At 36.0% G+C, this 19,349-nt stretch overlaps 3 protein-coding genes and 1 non-coding gene across 7 annotated transcripts; 3 read left to right on the plus strand and 1 right to left on the minus strand.

Annotated features, from left to right (window-relative positions):
- Nucleotides 1–2,719: 2,719 nt before the first annotated feature.
- On the minus strand, nt 2,720–10,085 carry LOC100256489 (uncharacterized). 4 transcript variants are annotated; one of them, XM_010663299.3, is made up of 7 exons: nt 9,800–9,977; nt 7,422–9,110; nt 7,120–7,270; nt 6,883–7,030; nt 6,548–6,793; nt 5,917–6,204; nt 2,720–3,463 (listed from the first exon to the last, which is right to left on the minus strand). In XM_010663299.3, exons 2-6 carry the CDS (start codon nt 9,085–9,087, stop codon nt 5,926–5,928), a joined length of 2,490 nt encoding a protein of 829 aa, XP_010661601.1. In that variant the 5' UTR covers nt 9,088–9,110; nt 9,800–9,977; the 3' UTR covers nt 2,720–3,463; nt 5,917–5,925. The 4 variants fall into 4 exon arrangements, with proteins under 4 accessions (XP_010661601.1, XP_010661608.1, XP_010661592.1 ...); XM_010663306.3 differs by lacking the exon at nt 2,720–3,463 and adding an exon at nt 5,340–5,668; XM_010663290.3 differs by lacking the exon at nt 2,720–3,463 and having other exon boundaries at nt 5,699–6,204; nt 9,800–10,085.
- Nucleotides 9,955–10,028, plus strand: TRNAV-AAC (transfer RNA valine (anticodon AAC)). Its single transcript has one exon. It is a non-coding gene; the product is annotated as a tRNA-Val (tRNA).
- Nucleotides 10,086–13,235: 3,150 nt separating the features above from the next.
- On the plus strand, nt 13,236–14,537 carry LOC100261588 (growth-regulating factor 10). Its single transcript, XM_002281603.4, has 3 exons — nt 13,236–13,459; nt 13,558–13,797; nt 13,917–14,537. Exons 1-3 carry the CDS (start codon nt 13,411–13,413, stop codon nt 14,261–14,263), a joined length of 636 nt encoding a protein of 211 aa, XP_002281639.1. The 5' UTR covers nt 13,236–13,410; the 3' UTR covers nt 14,264–14,537.
- A 1,224-nt stretch (nt 14,538–15,761) lies between these two features.
- On the plus strand, nt 15,762–17,782 carry LOC100266779 (probable sugar phosphate/phosphate translocator At1g12500). Its single transcript, XM_002281587.4, has one exon. The coding sequence runs from the start codon at nt 16,373–16,375 to the stop codon at nt 17,429–17,431; it is 1,059 nt and encodes a 352-aa protein (XP_002281623.1). The 5' UTR covers nt 15,762–16,372; the 3' UTR covers nt 17,432–17,782.
- Nucleotides 17,783–19,349: the final 1,567 nt, after the last annotated feature.

Here is a 19,349-nt window from a genome sequence, read left to right on the forward strand (position 1 = left end):
AAAAATAATGTATCAATAAAACCTTAATCAAATTAAAGAAAATATATAACAATTCAAGTACATATTTTCAAATATCCAAAGACATCACATTTTATATTAATATCTAAACATCACATTTCTTACAATAGTAAAATCAAAAAATGACAAACTAATTCAATAAATGAAAGGGTTCATTTGCAATTTGGTCTACAAATTGTTGCATGAATTCTTGATCAGATGCTGTAAAAAAAATGCATGTAGTTGAGTTCTGATTTTGATTTGTATTATCACTTTTCAATTCCACTTCATTGTCATATTAAAAAAAATATATATCCACAACTAAGATTTGTCGAAGAAAATTGTGAATAGAGAAGCATGTCATGACAATTTTTATTTGAGTAGTAACCGAATAAGGTGTCATTCTCTTCAATATTGGGAAACACACCTTAACAACACTAAAAGCACAGTCAATAACATTTTTAAATCTTGCATGACATTGGTTGAATATCTCCTCTTTTCCTACAACTTTACCACCACTACGAAAATCACTCAACCAATAGCGTAAGATATGGTGTCATAAAACCTTGAGTGTGTGTGTGTGCTGCATCTATCAAATAATATTTTTTTCTGAAAAAAAAAATGAGTTGATTATTATTATGAATAAATACAAAATCATATTAAATAAAATGAAAATAAAATATTTACCTGATGGGCATTAGAAAATTATGTTGTAGGTTATGGATAGTTTCTATCAAGACTCTTGAATCATGAGTCGCTCATTCCCATCCAACAACAACATACCTCTACCTGATCTAAAGCCTTTATTTGCCTCTTGAAGACAAAGATCAATAAAGTGTTTTCTTTGGGTGGGGTCAGCCCAATTTGCCTTACTAGTTTCAACATTTTGATTCATTACTATACAAAAAACCAATCAACATTGATGATTAATTTTCATTTTTCAAAAAATAAAAATATCTAATGGTATTTGAAAACTAGATTCAACTAGTAGTATTAAAGAATGAATCAGTTGTATCAAGTATGAAACAATGATTAGAAGTATAGAGAGAAAAAATACAAAAGAGACATAAAGGTACCAAGTAATCCAAGTAAAGGTACAAATTGAAAAATATGAAGGGATAAGTAAAAATCCAAGCATGAATGATTTATGATATTGCAATATAAAGACAAAAATAAAAAATAAAAATAAGTTCCCCTTTCTTGTTAACATGGTTTGAAGCACCACAACTCTGCTGTTTATTTATTTGATAAATATATGTTTTTCAACCAATCATGCAATTTTAATTATCATATTTTTTTTTTCCTTCTATTTGTAATTATTAGAGAACTTCTAATCAGTGTTTCATAAAACCTACCTACAATCCAGCAAATGGTGAACATTAGAAGTCCTATGACAATGAACAAACATCAACAAACTCAACAACTTGAATAAAAGCAAATATAAAAATCCTTACCAAGCATGAGTCCAGAAAAAAGAGTAGGCAATAGCAAAACAATACTATTTTTTCCCTTTACAAGAAACAACTATTCCATTGAACTATAAAAGAAATAAAGGGTGCATGAAATAAAAGCCATCCTCCATAACAACAGGAGGATTTATGTTTTATATTTATGAAAATTGTTCATGATCACCATGCAATCCGAACATGGTAGGGGCACTATACAGGTATGGGGCACTTTAATTAAGTACTAAAAAAATCCAAGGACTTATAACATGACCAAATATGTCATATGAATGGATCTGAATCAATATGCCATAAGAATGTCAATGTAATATAACCATAATCTAAACCACACTAACCATTTTAGCAAGGATGTGCTTGAAAAGCTCATTTTGTGTCTAGGAATTTATGTTACTCTCATGATCTCTGACGAATAGTATTCTACTCTAAACAAGGAAGAGGACATAGCAAAGATCTAAAAAATTAAGCTTCTATTTTGTTCCTTTGTTCAACGGATTAAGTCGTGATCAACCCAAATTTAGCATCGTGCTAAAGCATATAATTGTGGTTTCTCATGGGGAATCAGTTCTTTAATGCTACCATGACTAATTTATTATCCTGTTGTTGATAGTAAAAAGGCCTTGGAAGTGGGGAAGACCACCTAGTGAGAGAGGAAATAATTGTATTAGAGTTGCAGATAAAGGTTGGCTCACCAATGTGTTCCACTATGCTTCTCATCCATTGGGATTTTGCATTTGTTTTATGCAATTTGTGGAAGAAACTACAGCAACACCAGGACAGAGGTTGATAGCTATTTTAAAAAACCATTTTTTAAACTAAAAAAACAAGTGAGATGAACACATCTTGTATTGGACATATTTGATATTTCTTCTTACAAAATGAGTATCAAACCTAGCATATCATTTTGTTGGTTGGGTATATTTTTACATTATACTCCATGCATATCTTCACTAGGATTGAATCTTTTCGGCTCAAAAAATTTAAGTTTATAAAATCCGCAAACCAACATATCTACTCCCACCTAATTCAGATTTGAATATAAACACCAAATCCAAACTGATTTTCTAAATTCAGCATAACAAATTGCAAAATTTATTTTTTCCAAAAACCTTTTAGAATCCAAGCAACATTTTCAACTCCCCAATTCAAAAAGAAATCTTGGGCAGCTGCAAACTGATAAATTAATGAAAGTTTACTAAACTATTTCAAGGGAAATCAACAAGGAAAGGCAAAAGGAGTTGACCATGAGTAGATCGTGATTGGCAAGGAAACAAAAAATAAAATATTAAAATATCAAACCAACAAATGAGAATTAAGGTCAGCTTTGAGGGTGAAGTACTAGCAAGAAGATGTATATGGTACAAATAAATCCTTGCTAGGAGGTTTTGTCCCTAAAAGATAATGATATCCAAATTGCAACTCTACTCTACGGTCTATGGGAACTGCTATTGAAACCTCTGTACAAATAACAAAGCTCAGAAATACTAGCCAAACAAGCAGACATCTTCCTAAAATCAACAATTTACAGAAACCCCACTCAAGAATTAAGAGTAACCACTGAAATTTGAAGTACCCAACTTTGTAAACATTGCAGAACTTTAAAAAAATCACCAGAAAATCAAACACTGGTGGTTTTAGTACAAACCAATTGAGTGTAAGAATTAGATATCTTATAATGCCAAAACATTTTTTAGAAAAAGACTTGCAACCCTAAACCCCATTTTTCTTCTATTTTCCTTTAGGTTCCAATAATCAAACAAACCACAAAATCTTAATAACCAAACAAATCACAACAATCAAGCAATCCACAAGATCCTAATAACATAATAAACCATAGATCATACAAAGCCCTACCAAAATGAGTTCACAAATTTTATAGAGAAAGAGGGAGAATGAATGAGAAATTTACACCTTGAGAAACCTAAATAGAGATAAAATGGGGAAGAAATTACCTCAAGAAAGCTGGATGTTGGTAATGGTTGTGGAACCAATGGGCAAGCAAGCTACACAGAGACAGGGTGAGAGTCAGGGTTCGGGGTGTCACAGTTGTATTTTGAGGGGCTTCAAAATGTGCCTTTTTATTTTCAGCCAAAAAATTTAAAAATTAAGTAATAAGTCATGAAAAATTTTAAAAAACAAACAACCTAAAGTTTAAAAATAAATTGCTTTCGGAAAAAAACTAAAAAAACAAACACCCTCTAAGATTCCTGCTTATACCATAAACTATAAGCATGGATAGCATTAGGTAATGGTGGTCAATGACATGGCACTTGGTTGATACGGGTCTGCTAGTTGGATGGACCTAATAATAGCATGTGATTCTAAGATCAATAAATAAGATTTTAAGACAGCAAAAGATTCCCAGGAGCTTATCACAAATCTGGGAAACAAACATGTACATTTCAAATTTGATCATATCTGGCTAATTTGCTGATTACCAAGCAAAGTTGAATCATTGTAATAAAATATATGTGAATTATCGAAATGAGTGAATCAATGTTGTCGACAAAAATTGTAAGGGTCTGAGCTGGGTGTGAGTAGTCGCAGGATTCATTTAGGATGACTGCTTTTCCAACCTAGAAAAACAGAACAAAATATAAATAATGTAAAGCACTCAGTCGCGGTTTGATCTTTGCCTGAGAATTTTCTAGAGCTCCTACAACAGGTCTTCTTCTGAAAAGGCACTTTCCTAAAATTTTAAACGGTGGGAAAAAATATAGTCTCCACAGATCAAATTTCATTTGAAACCAAAAAAAAAAAAAAATCTACTAGTTGCTACTAGCAAGTGTACATCGATGATGAGTTCAGCCTAAAAAATAAACCTATGGTGTGTCTCATATTCCCTCACAAACCCAAGCACTTAAGCACTATAGTGATACACATATAACTCGAGCAGTCAATTGATCATTTAGACCAGCAGAACATAACAAGAAATCCTAGTCTTCAGTTGCAGTTTTTGGTTTCCAGAAAAATTCAGCAGCTTCTGCTGGAAATCCTTTTTCTCCTTGAGATTATCATGAAGGTCATATATATTGGCAGTTAAAACTTTGTAGGCCCCAAGAGACATGATGGACATAACAAAGAGCAACTTCCACCATTTTTTTTTAACCTATGCTATCCATTTCATGCCATAAACAGCTAATTTCATGACAACCATTCTATCTCTGATAGAAACCAGCAACAAGGGGTAACAATAATTTCATTCATCATAAAATGTGTCTTCTTATGTGAACTGATCACATTATACATACTTAACAGAATAAACATAGCTCTGATGAATCACAAGACAGCAGCTAGATGGAATGAATTTTTCTAGCTCTGTGCACTGTGCTCATGGTTGAAGATGAACTTATAAGTCCTAGTTACCTAATAATGGTATAAAATCCTTAAATATTTTATTTGGATGTATGCAACACTCACAAGACCCTGTGTGCCCGGTCAATTGAAATCCACAGCCTAAGAGCTCCAGAGTTACAGTTGGAAATCACTATGGATGTTGAGATCCAATGCCCATCCAAAAACAAACAAAAGAATACATCCAAGGCACCTATGATTCATCCATTTAACTTTTACTCTGAAAATTCTATGGCAAACCAATGAGGGAAATCCGACAATGGCCTAGATTATCTCCTTTACTATCTTTCTAAACCTCTACCTTATTTCTAACACATATCTCTCCACCTTTCTTGGCAAGATAGCCCTTCAAGACTTGAAGACCATCCTACACTAGTAAAATGTGTTGTTGTGTTGGGTAGCACCTGGACCAAAGAAGCAACTGGCCATGCGATTCCTTTTTTGCTACATCCAAATCCTGAGCTCTCCACAACAATCAGATACACAATTTAGGTTTGAATCCCAACCTCTCCATTACTCACTATTAAGAACTGCATAAAACTTAATTAATGTATTAAAAAGAATAGCAAACCATCCATATACATGGAGAGAATACAAAATTGTACCTGATTTAACATCTTATTTCTGACAATACTCAATCTTTTCCTGTATGTTAAAATGATCTCTGGATAAAATAAGAGGATGACAATCTGAAACCCATATCTGACACGTGTATATTGAAGCAGAAAGGGTCTAGAGGAGGAGCCAGTTCAGACACTTCTTGTATGTGGTATGAATACCACCTAATTTAACCAATAAATTTACCCGCAGAAGTTCAGATCACAGAACTATTCGGAGTTGTAATCAGCATTTGGCTGGAACATTAAAAGAAGAGCCACAGAACATAAAAAGCAGAGCCAGTAGCATAAATGAATAGAACTATATCATCCTTTACAGTTTATTGCATTATTGAGATAAGGAAACATAGGTGTATATCCATTGCAACAGGTTATTTCTATGTATCATTCACACTAAATTATGTCAGCCTTAGGTGATACAGAAACCGAGCTGAACAATTTTACAACAAAATCCATAAAAAAGGAGGATTATCTGAAAATTGCACCTCAATGTCCTAGAGCCGTGCACTGATTCTATTCCAGCTTAATGGTCCCATACTCAATGCAGAAGCAGAATTTTCTTCACTTTCCAGGCTTTTGGAGTATGCACTTCCACTAGTTGCTTGAGCACAAAGGTAAGATAATGACTGCACCCATGAAACTAATGTGGGTTTTCGAGTAACATCATCAGATTCTGCAACCTGTGAATATATCTCATTAAGAACCATGTTCTGGCCATCTTTTGGCAATTGGACGATCAGCTGAGCTAACAACTTCAACAAGTTTGGCAATACCTGAGCAAAGAAGATAACATGAATAAAGTTCAAAGGCCAAAGTCATCATGCCAAGAGGGGCAAAGAAGATAACATTGTTTAAGCTCAAAGACCAAAGTCATCATACTAAGAGGTAGAACTCCTCAAAAATTCTGTTCTGAACATCACAATATTGTGGGGCACATAGGTCAAATTTAAATGCAACTATCTTCTTAATAATTCTTAAGTATACAGTGGCATTCATATAAGAAGTAGCATACATCCAAACTAGATGAGTGCACAAACTTTTCAAATAGAGAAAAGTGAGTGGGATTTATTAAATAAAATAAAAAAAGGCCAAAAACAACTAATAATTTCTTCTTACTTGTACATCTACCAGGGAAATGAGCCGTAAAAGCAACTCTAGCATTTTCTTACAAGGCTGGGACTCTCCTTGCCAATTCTTCCACAGATCAACCTCCTGAGTCAAAACTTCTCTGCAGAGATTATTAGCTTTTTCGATAAGAGTATGGATAGTGTAAAATATAGCCGAACTTCCTGCAGGGAGATGCCGAACCAAGGCTGCAACTCCAGAAGCCATACCATCAAAAGGAGTAATGTCAGGATAGCCCTACATTCATATCAAAGAACAAATTCAGTACCTATTTTCAATGATAAACATCAAGCTTGACTATTATGGCCTTCAGGAGCTTTATATACCTCTAGAGATCTTTGTATATAATAAAAAACCAGTTGCTCCTTCAATAACACTCTTTCATCATGATTAGCATCCTTCCCAGAAGATATGAATGCCACAAACATTGAATGTGAGGCTCGTGCAACTTTTCCATTTGGATGTCCCATGTATCTAATCACATTTGTAATAAGGAACCATTATTAACATCACACTCTAAAAGATGAGCTTCTCAAAAACCATAGGTATTTAATAAAGGATACAAGAACATAATTGGAGCTACAATCTTTCGAAATGTGAGGTCGGGCAAACGTTCAACACAAGTTGGAATAACCCGTAGATAAAACAATATGCGAGCAGTCTGCACTTCATCCTTGTACCATTGATATTCCATTTTCTGCAAGTAGGAAAAGCCTGTAAGACAAGAATTGAGATTTTACCCAGAAAAAAAGTTAGAATGTCATTAAGATTAAAAAGAGAACAACTCACTACAGGACTTAACATCCTTAATTCTAGAACTTAACAACAAAATTCATAATGGTGGTTATTAAATATTTATATATACCTTTTTGATTTGTCAAGTCAGCATAAGAAGGCATTGATTCCACAAAAGACACACAGGCAGACTCATAATCCTGAACACTCACAACAACCCCTCGAATTGTGTCCATATATTCTGGTAAACGCATACGCCGGAAATACTCCACACAAGAGAATGAAACCAGTATTCTTATTGAAATTTCCATCTGATTTTCCCTTGCGAATTTTGAATTTAACCTGTGCTTTGTGACAGCCAATGCAAAAACTACAACCATAAGAAAAGCAGATTCGGTGATTTTCTCCAAATCCCCAAGCAACTCAGCTTCCCTGCCTCGAAGCATCAAAGCAACCTGCCGGTGCCCCAAGTAAATATTCTGACAATAGGCCCATATAAGATTCTCCACAACACCCTTGTTCTCTTCATCTACTGAGACATACTGGTTGCAGAAAACCCCTGTTATGGCCCCAGCTTCCTTGAAGGGGACACTGCCTAGGTGTTCTTTGACTTCATTAACCATCAGTCCTGCCAAATTGTCATATGGGTGATTGAGAATTTTTGTATAGAACTTTTGTAAGGGAAAGATTTCAGTCAACAATGCTGAAGCAAGGCATGTGAGAAGAGAGGCTCGACAAGAAACTGGACCACTTCGAACCAAAGCTAATGAAACACACTGTAGGAGAAAACCAACTTCTGGATCATTAACCAAATTAGTAAAACCTCCTGTTTTAGATATTAAATCTCTTGCCACTGCTTCAATTCTATCCTCTGCAGAAGTCCTTAGACTCGAAACAGTATCCAGCCCTACACCACTCGGTATAGTTTTACTAGCAGCCCTCAGTACTCCAGCTGCAGCCATGACCACAGCAAATGGAAGGTAGCTTGCCTTTGAAATCTCTAGAAACTCTTTGGAAAAAACATTAATTTTGTCCAAAGAACATGAATTGATGAAACTAGATAGAACCCATTCAATCAAATGCAAAATGATGAGCCCATGAGAAACATTGCCATGGGGACCACCTTCCTTACCCCAAATTCCCAGCAAAGAATTCAAAATTTGGGCAAAATGAGCGTTCCCAGAAGAGGATAGCGCATAGCCAATCCCTCCAAGAATATCAGGAATAAGTTCTTCAGATGATCCAATTAACTGATATTCTTCTTCCAAAAGCCTACAGAGCAACTCTAAGCAGACTGTTTTGGAGTGTTCAGATGCAACTGGTACAACAGAAAAGGCACCCAAAAGGAGAATGCCTTGGGAGAATAAGGAAGAACTCTTTCTAGTATCAAATTGGATGGAGAAAAGCCTTGCAACAACTTCGACAGCAGAATCAACAAGCACTGAGGAAGGCTTGGTTGATTTCCTGACCCATATATAAAGGAGTCTGAGAAAGAAAGGGTATGATTCATGAGGAAGAGAGAGGTTTGAAGAAGAAAGAATGGAGAGAAGAAGCCTTGCTTGCGGGTCTGCAACATACAGGGAGGATTGGGAATCAAAAAGGGTTCTCAGAGATTGGAAGTGATTGGGGTGAAATGATTGGTATTGAAGAGAATCCCTCAGCTCCGTCCACGCCTGAATAATGGCACGGGCAGACACAGAGGAAGGGCGTCCAGAGCTGATGCTGATGCTGCTGCCACTACCACTATGGCTCCTCAGCCACTCTTCAAGAAAAGGGGTTTGAGCTTGTTTTGCCATCTTATCATTTCCCAACGGTATAACTGCAGAGAAAATTTCACAATACAAACCCACAAATAAAACACAGAATGATTCAATATAAAACACCCAATTTTGAATCCTATTACTAAATATGATTCTACACCAATGTGCACAAGACCTAACATTTATGTCAAACAAACACACGAACTTGTAAATTCAACCAACAAATAGTTACATCCAAATCCCAAATTTAGAATATTTCACTCTTCTGCCATTCTGGAGCATTGAAATCTATAATCAGAAATGTACTAGAAGGTGCGTTTGTCCAGAGCTTCTTCAAAATCCGAATACCACATAGCTAAATGAGAAGGATTTGAAGAACAAGTTACGCCCACAACATGTTCGAAAAGATTAACACTCGAGTAAAGGTTGCTAGAAATAGTTTTGTTCTCCAAAGCTCCATTCAAGCCATTGGAAAATGCAACCTGAAGCAAGTTGGGGGAGTTTAAGCTTTTAATATTCCCTCGAAATATGCATAAAATTTTTTAAAAAAATCCAGAGAAACAAACGGAACATAATAGAAACTCTCCCACAGAAAAATGATTGAATTTTAAAATGAATGCAACAAGAAAGCTAGGTTTTTGCTAGAATATTGTAGTATTTTTCATGTTATCTGAAATTATTCAAAATTCTGGAAATTTTCAGGAAAATAAAAACAGAGGAGAAAAGGGCAGGAAGTTAGAAAACTTACCGAAAAAAGGAAAAAGAAAAATGCGTGTGCAGTGTTTTCGAGTTTCTCAGTTCCCCTTCTATCGTGCACTGGTTTGATCGTCTTGGGCTGGAGATGGGAGTTGGGTTTTAGCTTGTGTTTCTCTTTGAAATTTGGAGTTGATCCTCTCAACCAAAGGTGTCGTGGTGTAGTTGGTTATCACGTCAGTCTAACACACTGAAGGTCTCCGGTTCAAGTCCGGGCGACGCCATTATTTTGCATAATTTTTCGATCCCCAAAATATTTTTCAATCCAAACCGGAGATGTTGCCCAAAAACATAAGACTTTGATAAAATTTGTTTTTGAAATAAAGAACAAAAAACAATTTTTTATAATTTTTAAAAATTAGTGTTTGACAAGATGTTTTAAAAAATAATTTTTTAAAATAAAAAATAAGAGACTTTGTATTGTTTTTATATATAATGTATTCCTTTTATTTTATAAAAAATTTATAAAATTAATTTATAATAATATGAAATCAAATTCAAGCTAAATCCTATTAAAAAATAAAAATTAAATGTACAAGTTAAAGATAAATAATTTTTTTTAATTATGAAACAATATTTTTTGTTGTAGTGAAACAAAAATTTCTATAACATAAAAATAATTTGAATATTCATTTTTAATACAAGTCAATTAAGTACTTTAATTAGTTTTTTAAAAAAAAATTTGTTTGATATTTCTTATGCTTTTTTTTAGAAACTTTTCTAAAGTTAATGAATAAAAAAAGTGTTTTTAATGTTTTATAAAATTAAGGATATTTGGTAAGTTGTTATTATTATAAAAGGATTTTAAAAATAAAAAACAAATAGACTTGTTCATAAATTGTTTTTTTATTATTTTGATTATGTAAAAATGTTTTAAATTCAATTCATATAATATTAATTAATTAAATTTAATTGAAGTCTTATTGAAAATGAAAATAATTTTTTAATTATAAATAAATTAAAAAAAATATAGTTTTTAGTAAAACATAAATAGTAGTATTATAATAAAATCATAAATTATATTTTTAGTATTACATGTTAGAAAAAAAATATTTTATTACATTAATAAATTTTTGATATTAATGAGTTTATTATTTAAGTTTTAAATTATTTTTAAAAATTAATAAACTTGTTAACAAATCTATCGTATTAAGTCTTGTTTAATTTGGAATTAATTTGCCTAGCAAAAAAAAAAAAAAAACAATAATAATTTTGTGTAGAAGATAAATAATAGAGTGTATGAGTTTTTCTATTGTTTTTAAAAACTGATGAAAACAACTTTTACTTGTTCTTTAAAAGTTTTTTTATTTCACTTTGTTTTTAAAATCTAGAAACAAAAAACAATCACCAAACAATCTTATGAATTTTTAAAAACTGTTTTCTATTTTTAAAAATAAAAAATTGTTTTTAAAAACTCCGCCAAACAAGCTCTTTAGTATTTTATAAAATAAAAGTTTATTTAAAAACCTAAAATATTTTTAACTTATTTTAAATAAATTTTAAAAATATATTTTTATATCTATTGTTTTATTTTTAATTACCCTACATCTTTGTGTAATTATTTTTTAAAATAATTTTTAGAAAATAACTAAAATATATATATTTTTAAAACACTATGTGTTCTGTTCTTGAAAACAAAAAAAAAATCGAAAATAATTGTCAAATAAACCTATAATCTCCCACCAAATAAAACTTTGATATCACGTCAAATTATCAATTTTTAAAAAATTTAATCTTACAAATTTTAGAATTAACAATGTATATTACACTCTTTAACAGAAAGTTTAAAATGTATTTTGTTGGAATTTTGTAAAATTTTACAAAGTCATTTTGTTATTAGTAAACAAAAGTATGTGATATTTAATCAATGGAGTATTGTTGATTGAAAAAGTTGTATTTAAAAGATGAGTTTGAATTGGGGAATACAATTTATACTTCTGGGGACCCTCCGTCTCGTGTACCTCTACGCGTCTGTCCATATGGCAGTACCTGTAGTGATCATCCTCCACGTGTACCTCCACGCGTCTGTCCACATGACATTACCCGTGTCGGTCCGCGTGTTACTCACTCTAATACTGTTTGGACAACCGTTGAACTATCCAGGAGTGTTCTATCTGGACTGTGTGGGTTCACTGAGCGGACAACATCTTTCTGCCAACCCCCAAATCCTTCTTGATACATGAAATGACAACCATATGACATAGGAGTGAATGATGAGACCTTCTCTCATCCTTACGTCTACATTAGTGAACCGTCACACCTTGTCCCATACTTTCAACGGGTTGAAATGACGGCAAACCGCATCATGATGCACCATAAAACGGAGTTACCAGTCACCTTGAACTGCAATGAGTGTCATGTCACTTACTGAACAATCATCATTACGGTTTAATCAAGGTGCCAACCCACACTACAATACTTTCCCCCTTTAGCACTATACAAACTCTTCTGAAACAGAACCTAGGTGTGCAAGACCAGAGGGCTACCCCAATTACTCTCATTTTTCAAGGTTTGTGCCCATTTTGTGCCTAACTTGAGTTTTAGAGGGCGTATTCGAACAACTTGTCTAGACATCCTTTGTGCAGGAAAGAAGTCGACCTAGTCTCCGATTGTTAGGAAGAAGCTCCCACGGTCACAACTAAGGGAGACGTTACCTTCAATTGACCTAGTATCAACATTTCAGTTGACTTGGTATCAAAAATACTAGCTTCCAAAAAAATTTACACAATTGACAAATAAGTGGAAATGTACATTGTTTTAATGAATTAAATTTAGGTTGTTAGAAAGTAGATTCTAAGAGATTGTATATTAACCTTAACATCCACTGCTCCAACTCATGTACGGTCATAGTAGAACAAAGTTGATTGTGACATTAACATTGATGGGAATCCCTCAGGTTCCTTGGGCTTGAGAGCTTCATATGGTTGATCTCAAGGGAGACAAGGCTCAATCAACGGTTGTCCCCCTGTACCTTACATTGAAATTAATCTGCCTCCCTCCTCTTAATTTTGCCCATCCCACCCCCCATTTGCTTAGACTGTTTCATTAATTAAATATTAAAAAATAAAAGAGAGCACGTGTTCACGTGGAGGAAGAGAACGGGAAGCTGAAGTAGGTGATCTTTCTCCGTCACGTTCAGTTTTTGGGCGTTTTCCCCAATTCAGTGTACCCACCTCAGTCGCTCTCCCATCGTACTCTCCGCAGTGCCTTCAATACACGCGCCACGCATGCGAGTGGGACCAGAATCCAGAAGGCTGACTGCAAGCCCACTAGGTGGCTGAGCTACAAAGAAAGTGGGACCCAGAGTCTAATGCGGACAGTGGGGTCCAGGGCTCAGAGCAGAACCGTGACGCGTTTTTCCATGCAAAAATCTGACATGTCAGGAGACTTGCAGGCCAACTTTTAAAGACAAGAGAGAGAGAAGACAACGAGTACGTGGCACTGCCCAGTACTCCATTGTCTTCCTTCACTGCATTTTTTTGGGGGGAGCTTTTAAGCTGTTTCCAAGGGCACCCATCATCCCCATTTTGCCTCAATTTAGCCCCTTTGTGTTCCTGAACTTGCAGTGCCACTACTATTACTTTCTTCGAGTTTTGATGCCCACTTATGATGATGGACTCCCATAACCCACCTTCCAAGATTGCCCGCCTTTCAGGTTCTGGTACTCTCATTCTGTTTGTTTGTTGGGGTTTTATTTATTTAAACTTTTTGAATTTTGAATTTTGATGTCTCAGTTTTCGGTTTTTGTTTCAGGGTCACCTCCAATTGGGTTGGGTCTTGAACTTGGACGTGGATCTGGGGATATGCTTGGCTGCACAAAGTCCTGTGGGTTCACGTTTCTCCAGTTGCAGGAACTGGAGCACCAGGCTCTCATCTACAAATACATGGAAGCGGGGCTTCCAGTGCCTTATCATCTAGTTTATCCGATATGGAAGAGTGTAGCTTGCTCTCTCGTGGGTCTCACTGCTGGGGCGTATCAACACCACCCTGGCTGTAAGTGCCTGGAACTGCTCTTTGGTTTTTGTTTATGGGTTTCATTTGCTGTCCAGTTTTTAGTGCCAATTTAGGAGAGATTTGATTTGGGGTTGGTGTGTTTGTTTTGGTGTTCTCAGTTCTGGGTTTGAGTCCTTTGTATTTGGACTATAAAAACAGCATGGATCCAGAGCCAGGGAGATGTAGAAGAACGGATGGGAAGAAATGGAGGTGTAGCAAAGAAGCAGTCCCGGATCAGAAGTACTGTGAGCGGCACATGCACAGAGGCCGTCAGCGTTCAAGAAAGCATGTGGAAGCTTCCCAACTTGGCGCTAGGACAGCTACTTCTGCTCTTAATAACACAGTCAGAGATGCTGTCACCTCAAACACAAATCTCTCAATTTCACTCCCAGTGAGCAGCACCACAAATGACATCTCCCCCAAGAGTGTTCTTCAACTGGGTGCTCAGAAAACTGAACCCTCTTAGTGGAGTTTGGATGTAAGGAATTTTCCATAAATTTTTCTCAGAAAATCTTAGTGTTCTGTGCTGCGTCTGTGTCTGGGGCCAACAAGGGTTTTGAGAATGGTTGGTTGAGGGGTTGTTTCAAACAGGAGAGACATTGTTGTTGTTTGTGGGTGTGGTCCGGTGGAGGACTGGAAATCATGGCCATGGGCTCCACCCACCATGAATCACCTTTAGCTTCGAAATCAGGACATTTTCAAACCAAGTAGATCTACATGTTTGTTACTTTATGGTTCAATTTGTGTCTGCCTCTTTTTTCTTTACTTAAAATGGACATATATTCCAACTATCTAATCAAATCCTAGCTGCAACGTAAAATTAAATTCACACATGGTGAAAAAAAGAAACGCTTCACTTAGCCTTGTGCTGGTGAAAGTCTATTAAGATTACTTTTTGTTGCGATATAGTAGTTGCTCAATTATATTTTTAATGCAAGTGAAAGTGTGTTTCATAGTAATTTTTGAAAACATTTTTAGATTTTTTAATATTTAAATGATAAAAAAATTTAAAATGTATTTTATAATAATTTTAAGATAGTGTTTCTAATATTTTTAATATTTAAAAAAATAAATATTAAAAAAAAAAAAGACTAAAATTACCATCAAATGTACTCTTTAAGTGTTAGAAATACTAGAAAGCCTTTTAAAATCACTACAAAACACGCTCCAAAAAAAATGAGATGAGTTGGATATTTGCCAACCCAACAAAATATAAGTCAAAGTTCATTGAAGATTGGTATCCTTCTTTCATTATGTTTCCGATTGAATTATAATTGCAAAATTTATTAATAATATGTTTGGAATATGAGAAGAGAGAATGAAAATTGGAATTTATTTAAATTTCCATTTATTAGTGTCTTTATATGCTATTTATTAAAAACGGTAATAAGAGTAAAAAAAAAAACTGATTATCATGGAAATTAAAACTGGCTTTTATTATTAAAAAGTTAATTTACTTCTTTTATGAGATATTATGAATAATTTAGTTGCCTTTCTCATTTTTATTCATAATTTCAAATGCTCCGTTACATTGGAGGCTCTTTTCCCGTCGAGCGAAGTAAATTCTTGGCCTAGTGAAGTCCGGAAGGGATCAAACCAGACAAACCGCCGGTCTAAGCTAAATGGATGGATCCATGAATGAGGCAGGGCCCAACTGTGGGTAGAAGCCCGCCGAACCCATCTTGGGCTTGCTTGTTAGGAAGGCCCAAATCTGGTTTTGGCCTTAAAAATTGGATATCCAAATAAATACACAGAAACCCTCCAAATCAGGTCATGAAGGCAAATCCCTCTAGGTCTCGTTTATGATAATTTCTTTTTTTTATTATTTTTTCTTACATAAGTCAAAATAATGTTAAAAAATGTCAAAATTTGGGGTATATAATATTCCATTAAAGCTACAAATTAGGGGAAAAAATGATCTCAAATCTAGCATATCATATTTCTAAAATTTTTGGAAAATTTTGAAGAAAAGAGTAGGGTTAAAATGGGTTCCCGGGTTATGGATCCGGAACCCGGTGATCACTGCCTACAATTCAGGGAATGTGAATGTGGGTTCTTAGTTCTTAGTTCTTATTGGACAATGAGATTGAATGCTACACGTGACAACTCGCACGTGTGCAGTTCCAACCGGAAATTTTTTTAAATTATTGGATTTCAGAAAAAGAAGGAAAATAAAAAAGAAAATCTAGTCAGACCACAGTCACCACATACGATCCAATACCGACACTTGACTACATTAAGCCCGCGTCACGAGGAATCTCATTATGTTTTTTTTTTTTAATATTCCCATACCCATTTCTTTCTCATCCGACGGCCCAGTTCGTGTCCTCTCCTCACAAATCTAAATATCTGCCGTTGGATTAGATCACGTCGCACCCATTGTTGTACACCTCAGCACATCTTATCAACGCCGTCGTCATCTTCTTCCCAGTCTTTCCCCTCCCACCTATCAGATCTGAGCACGCTGTTAGCCTGTTACTCTCTCTCTCGGGTTTTTAAGGGGGAAGAAGCGAAAATAAAGGTCGAGAGAGAAAGTGAGGTGCTGTGCCAGTTTTGCCCCTTAGGAGGAGAGGCGATGGTGGAGGCGCAGACATGGACGACGAGGAGGGGGAGCAATCCGAGGCTGGAGACGACGGAGCAAGTGGTGGACATTCCGGCGACGCCGCCGGGAGGCGTGCGGAATAGCGGAAACGCCATTGGATCGTTCCTGTCGCCGAATGTGTTGACGGCTCTGATAATTGCGTCTTGGTATTTGTCAAACATCGGCGTCCTCCTCCTCAACAAGTATCTCCTGAGCTTCTATGGCTACCGCTACCCAATCTTCCTGACCATGCTCCACATGCTATCGTGCGCTGGATACAGCTACGCCGCCATCAACTGGCTTGAGCTTGTACCCCTCCAGCACATTCTGTCTCGCCGTCAGTTCCTCAAGATCTTCGCCCTCAGCGCCATCTTCTGCTTCTCCGTTGTCTGCGGCAATACCTCTCTGAGATACCTTCCGGTGTCATTCAATCAGGCCATTGGAGCAACGACGCCGTTCTTCACCGCAATTTTCGCCTTCTTGATTACTTGCAAGAAGGAGACTGGTGAGGTGTATTTGGCACTGTTGCCGGTGGTGTTCGGCATCGTTTTGGCGAGTAACAGTGAGCCGTTGTTCCATCTGTTTGGGTTTTTGATTTGCATCGGATCCACTGCTGGGCGTGCTCTGAAATCAGTGGTTCAGGGGATATTGTTGACATCAGAGGCTGAGAAGCTCCACTCAATGAATTTGCTACTGTATATGGCTCCAATGGCGGCTTTGATTCTACTCCCGTTTACTCTTTACATAGAGGGAAATGTGGCCGCTTTCACGGTGGAGAAAGCCAGGGGGGATTCCTTTATCATATTTTTGTTGATTGGGAATGCGACGGTGGCGTATTTGGTGAACTTGACCAACTTTTTGGTCACAAAGCACACCAGTGCATTGACACTGCAGGTGCTGGGGAATGCCAAAGCGGCGGTAGCAGCAGTTGTGTCGGTGTTGATTTTCCGGAATCCGGTGACGGTGATGGGAATGACTGGCTTTGCTGTTACAATAATGGGGGTGGTGCTTTACAGCGAGGCGAAGAAGAGATCCAAAGTTACAACTCATTGACAATGAAAATTGATTCCATACACGGGTGCGGCTCTGTCTTTTACTTTATTCATCGCTTTTGCTTTTGAATTCTAATTAGGCTTTGTTGCAAGGGGAAGAAAAGAAAGAAGGGAAATTTGGATAGGAAGAATGAGGGATTCGATTCGATTGTATAGGATGATGCAGTAAAAGTAAAGGGTTATGCTCTTTTCTTTTCTTTTCAGTTTTCTTCAATTTGTTCTTCAATGGGGTAGTTCAAGAGAATAAAATTCTCTCACTTTCCCCTGCATGCAATCTTATGTATTGTTTGCTGAACTTAGAACACACAAGAACACTCCACTTCATTTTGTTAAACATTTTTATTTTCTGTTATTATGCCGTCTCATTCTTTTATCTAGAGATTTTTTGGCGCTTTCTCTGCATCCATTTTGGGTCTGTATCCATTTTTGGTATAGAGCTCTTTGGCTTGTTTGTTGTTCTCTCACTGTATGCTGAATGTGCTCTTTCCCCGTTTTAGAGGCCATCGAGTTGAGAACGAAATCGGGACCTATTTGGATGTTTTATGGAGGTTGAGTGGCTTACTTCTGTTTTACATAGCATTTGTCTAGACATTGTTGTCGTCCATCTTTAGGTATATTTACAAAATGATGAGGAAGTCATCTGATACACTTATCTGCCATATGAGGAGGGAAATCCATACGCACCCCACCCCTAAGAAATATCTCGGTCACCAATTAGCATCAAGATTTTAAGGGATCTACGAGAAAGAAAGAAGCCATGTGTTAAGTTTTGACAAGAATGGCCATAAGATTCCAATTTTCTTTTCTGGGCAACTTGGCTGGTCATGAATGGATTGATAGGAACTGAGCTTCTGCTTAATTATTGCAAGATGATATTACTTTCGGTATGTCATGGTTCCCATATGCTTCTCAACATGTTCTAAAATGTGGTTAATTTTTATGGTTCACTCAACCAGAAGTTTATGTCAATGGACATGGATTTAGGAGATCTAGATAATTTCATAGACTCCCAGGAAGTGAATCCGAACCATGTTACTCAAAATTCATGTTGCTTGGTGTCTTAGATTCAGTTTTTGCTGAACAAACACTTCTCTTGTTTGATCTCTTTTTGACGTAGAATTGAAGTCGGATGACTATGGAAGCACAATTATTAAAATGAAAGTTTATGACAGCTTGTAGAACATATATTAAACATTGGCTATTGCTCCACGTGGTAAAGGTTTGAGCTTTGCTAGACTTGATCACTTTGTCGGTGGGTCAAACTTCATGGAATTAGAGGCAAGTGGGGCTCTTGCACTAGTTAGAAAAAACATGTTCAAGATGTAGGAGAGTCTTTGATGGGCTTTTGGAGATGTAGAGATTCATTCTCTGGTTCATGTTGAGATTATCTTTTGAAGTTCCAGAAATTTAAATCTTTCTCATCATTTTAGTATTGATGCTATAACTAATAATTATCTTTTTAATTTTAGGTGAATTTGTTGGCTAGTTGAAGTGACAGAAAAATTTTCATCTGTTTATCCAACCAGCTATTTGTGTAAAGGAACCCTCATCTGGCTAGGCTATAGATTGAGAGTCCCAAATTTTGGTTCAGGTGTCTCACTGAATCTTACAATCAATACGGCATTTTCTTTCCTATTCTGCATTTGTTCTAATTTTGTGAGAGTAGCCCAGGCAATTTGCCATTCATGGGTTGCATTATCAGCAGTGGTGGGGACCTGTAGACATGCCACTTGCTTAATATTTGGAGTTAGTTGAGATTTCTTTGTCAGATTAACTTGCCTTCAATTAATATGCTAGTTGAAGAGTTAAGTAGTTACTCTTGGCCGATCAGGATTTGGGTTGCTGTTGGATCTCATCTTTGACCAAAGGGTAGATTTGTTCATAATATCTTGAGCATACAAAACCTTCCATACACACAT

The sequence above is a fragment of the Vitis vinifera genome, chromosome 2 (genome assembly GCF_030704535.1).
Source record: "Vitis vinifera cultivar Pinot Noir 40024 chromosome 2, ASM3070453v1".
In the NCBI taxonomy this organism is placed as follows: Eukaryota; Viridiplantae; Streptophyta; class Magnoliopsida; order Vitales; family Vitaceae; genus Vitis; species Vitis vinifera.

Excerpts from the sequence above, each read along its gene's own strand:
- LOC100266779 (XM_002281587.4), top strand. The coding sequence starts at position 16,373 with ATGGTGGAGGCGCAGACATGGACGACGAGGAGGGGGAGCAATCCGAGG.
- LOC100256489 (XM_010663299.3), bottom strand. The coding sequence starts at position 9,087 with ATGGCAAAACAAGCTCAAACCCCTTTTCTTGAAGAGTGGCTGAGGAGC. Across the intron at positions 7,271-7,421 it reads TGACTTGACAAATCAAAAAG|GCTTTTCCTACTTGCAGAAA; the intron begins GTATATATAAAT and ends CTTGTCTTACAG. Across the intron at positions 6,205-6,547 it reads TTTCCCTGGTAGATGTACAA|GTATTGCCAAACTTGTTGAA; the intron begins GTAAGAAGAAAT and ends TTCTTTGCTCAG.
- LOC100261588 (XM_002281603.4), top strand. The coding sequence starts at position 13,411 with ATGATGATGGACTCCCATAACCCACCTTCCAAGATTGCCCGCCTTTCA. Across the intron at positions 13,460-13,557 it reads CAAGATTGCCCGCCTTTCAG|GGTCACCTCCAATTGGGTTG; the intron begins GTTCTGGTACTC and ends TTTTTGTTTCAG. Across the intron at positions 13,798-13,916 it reads GTATCAACACCACCCTGGCT|TTCTGGGTTTGAGTCCTTTG; the intron begins GTAAGTGCCTGG and ends TGGTGTTCTCAG.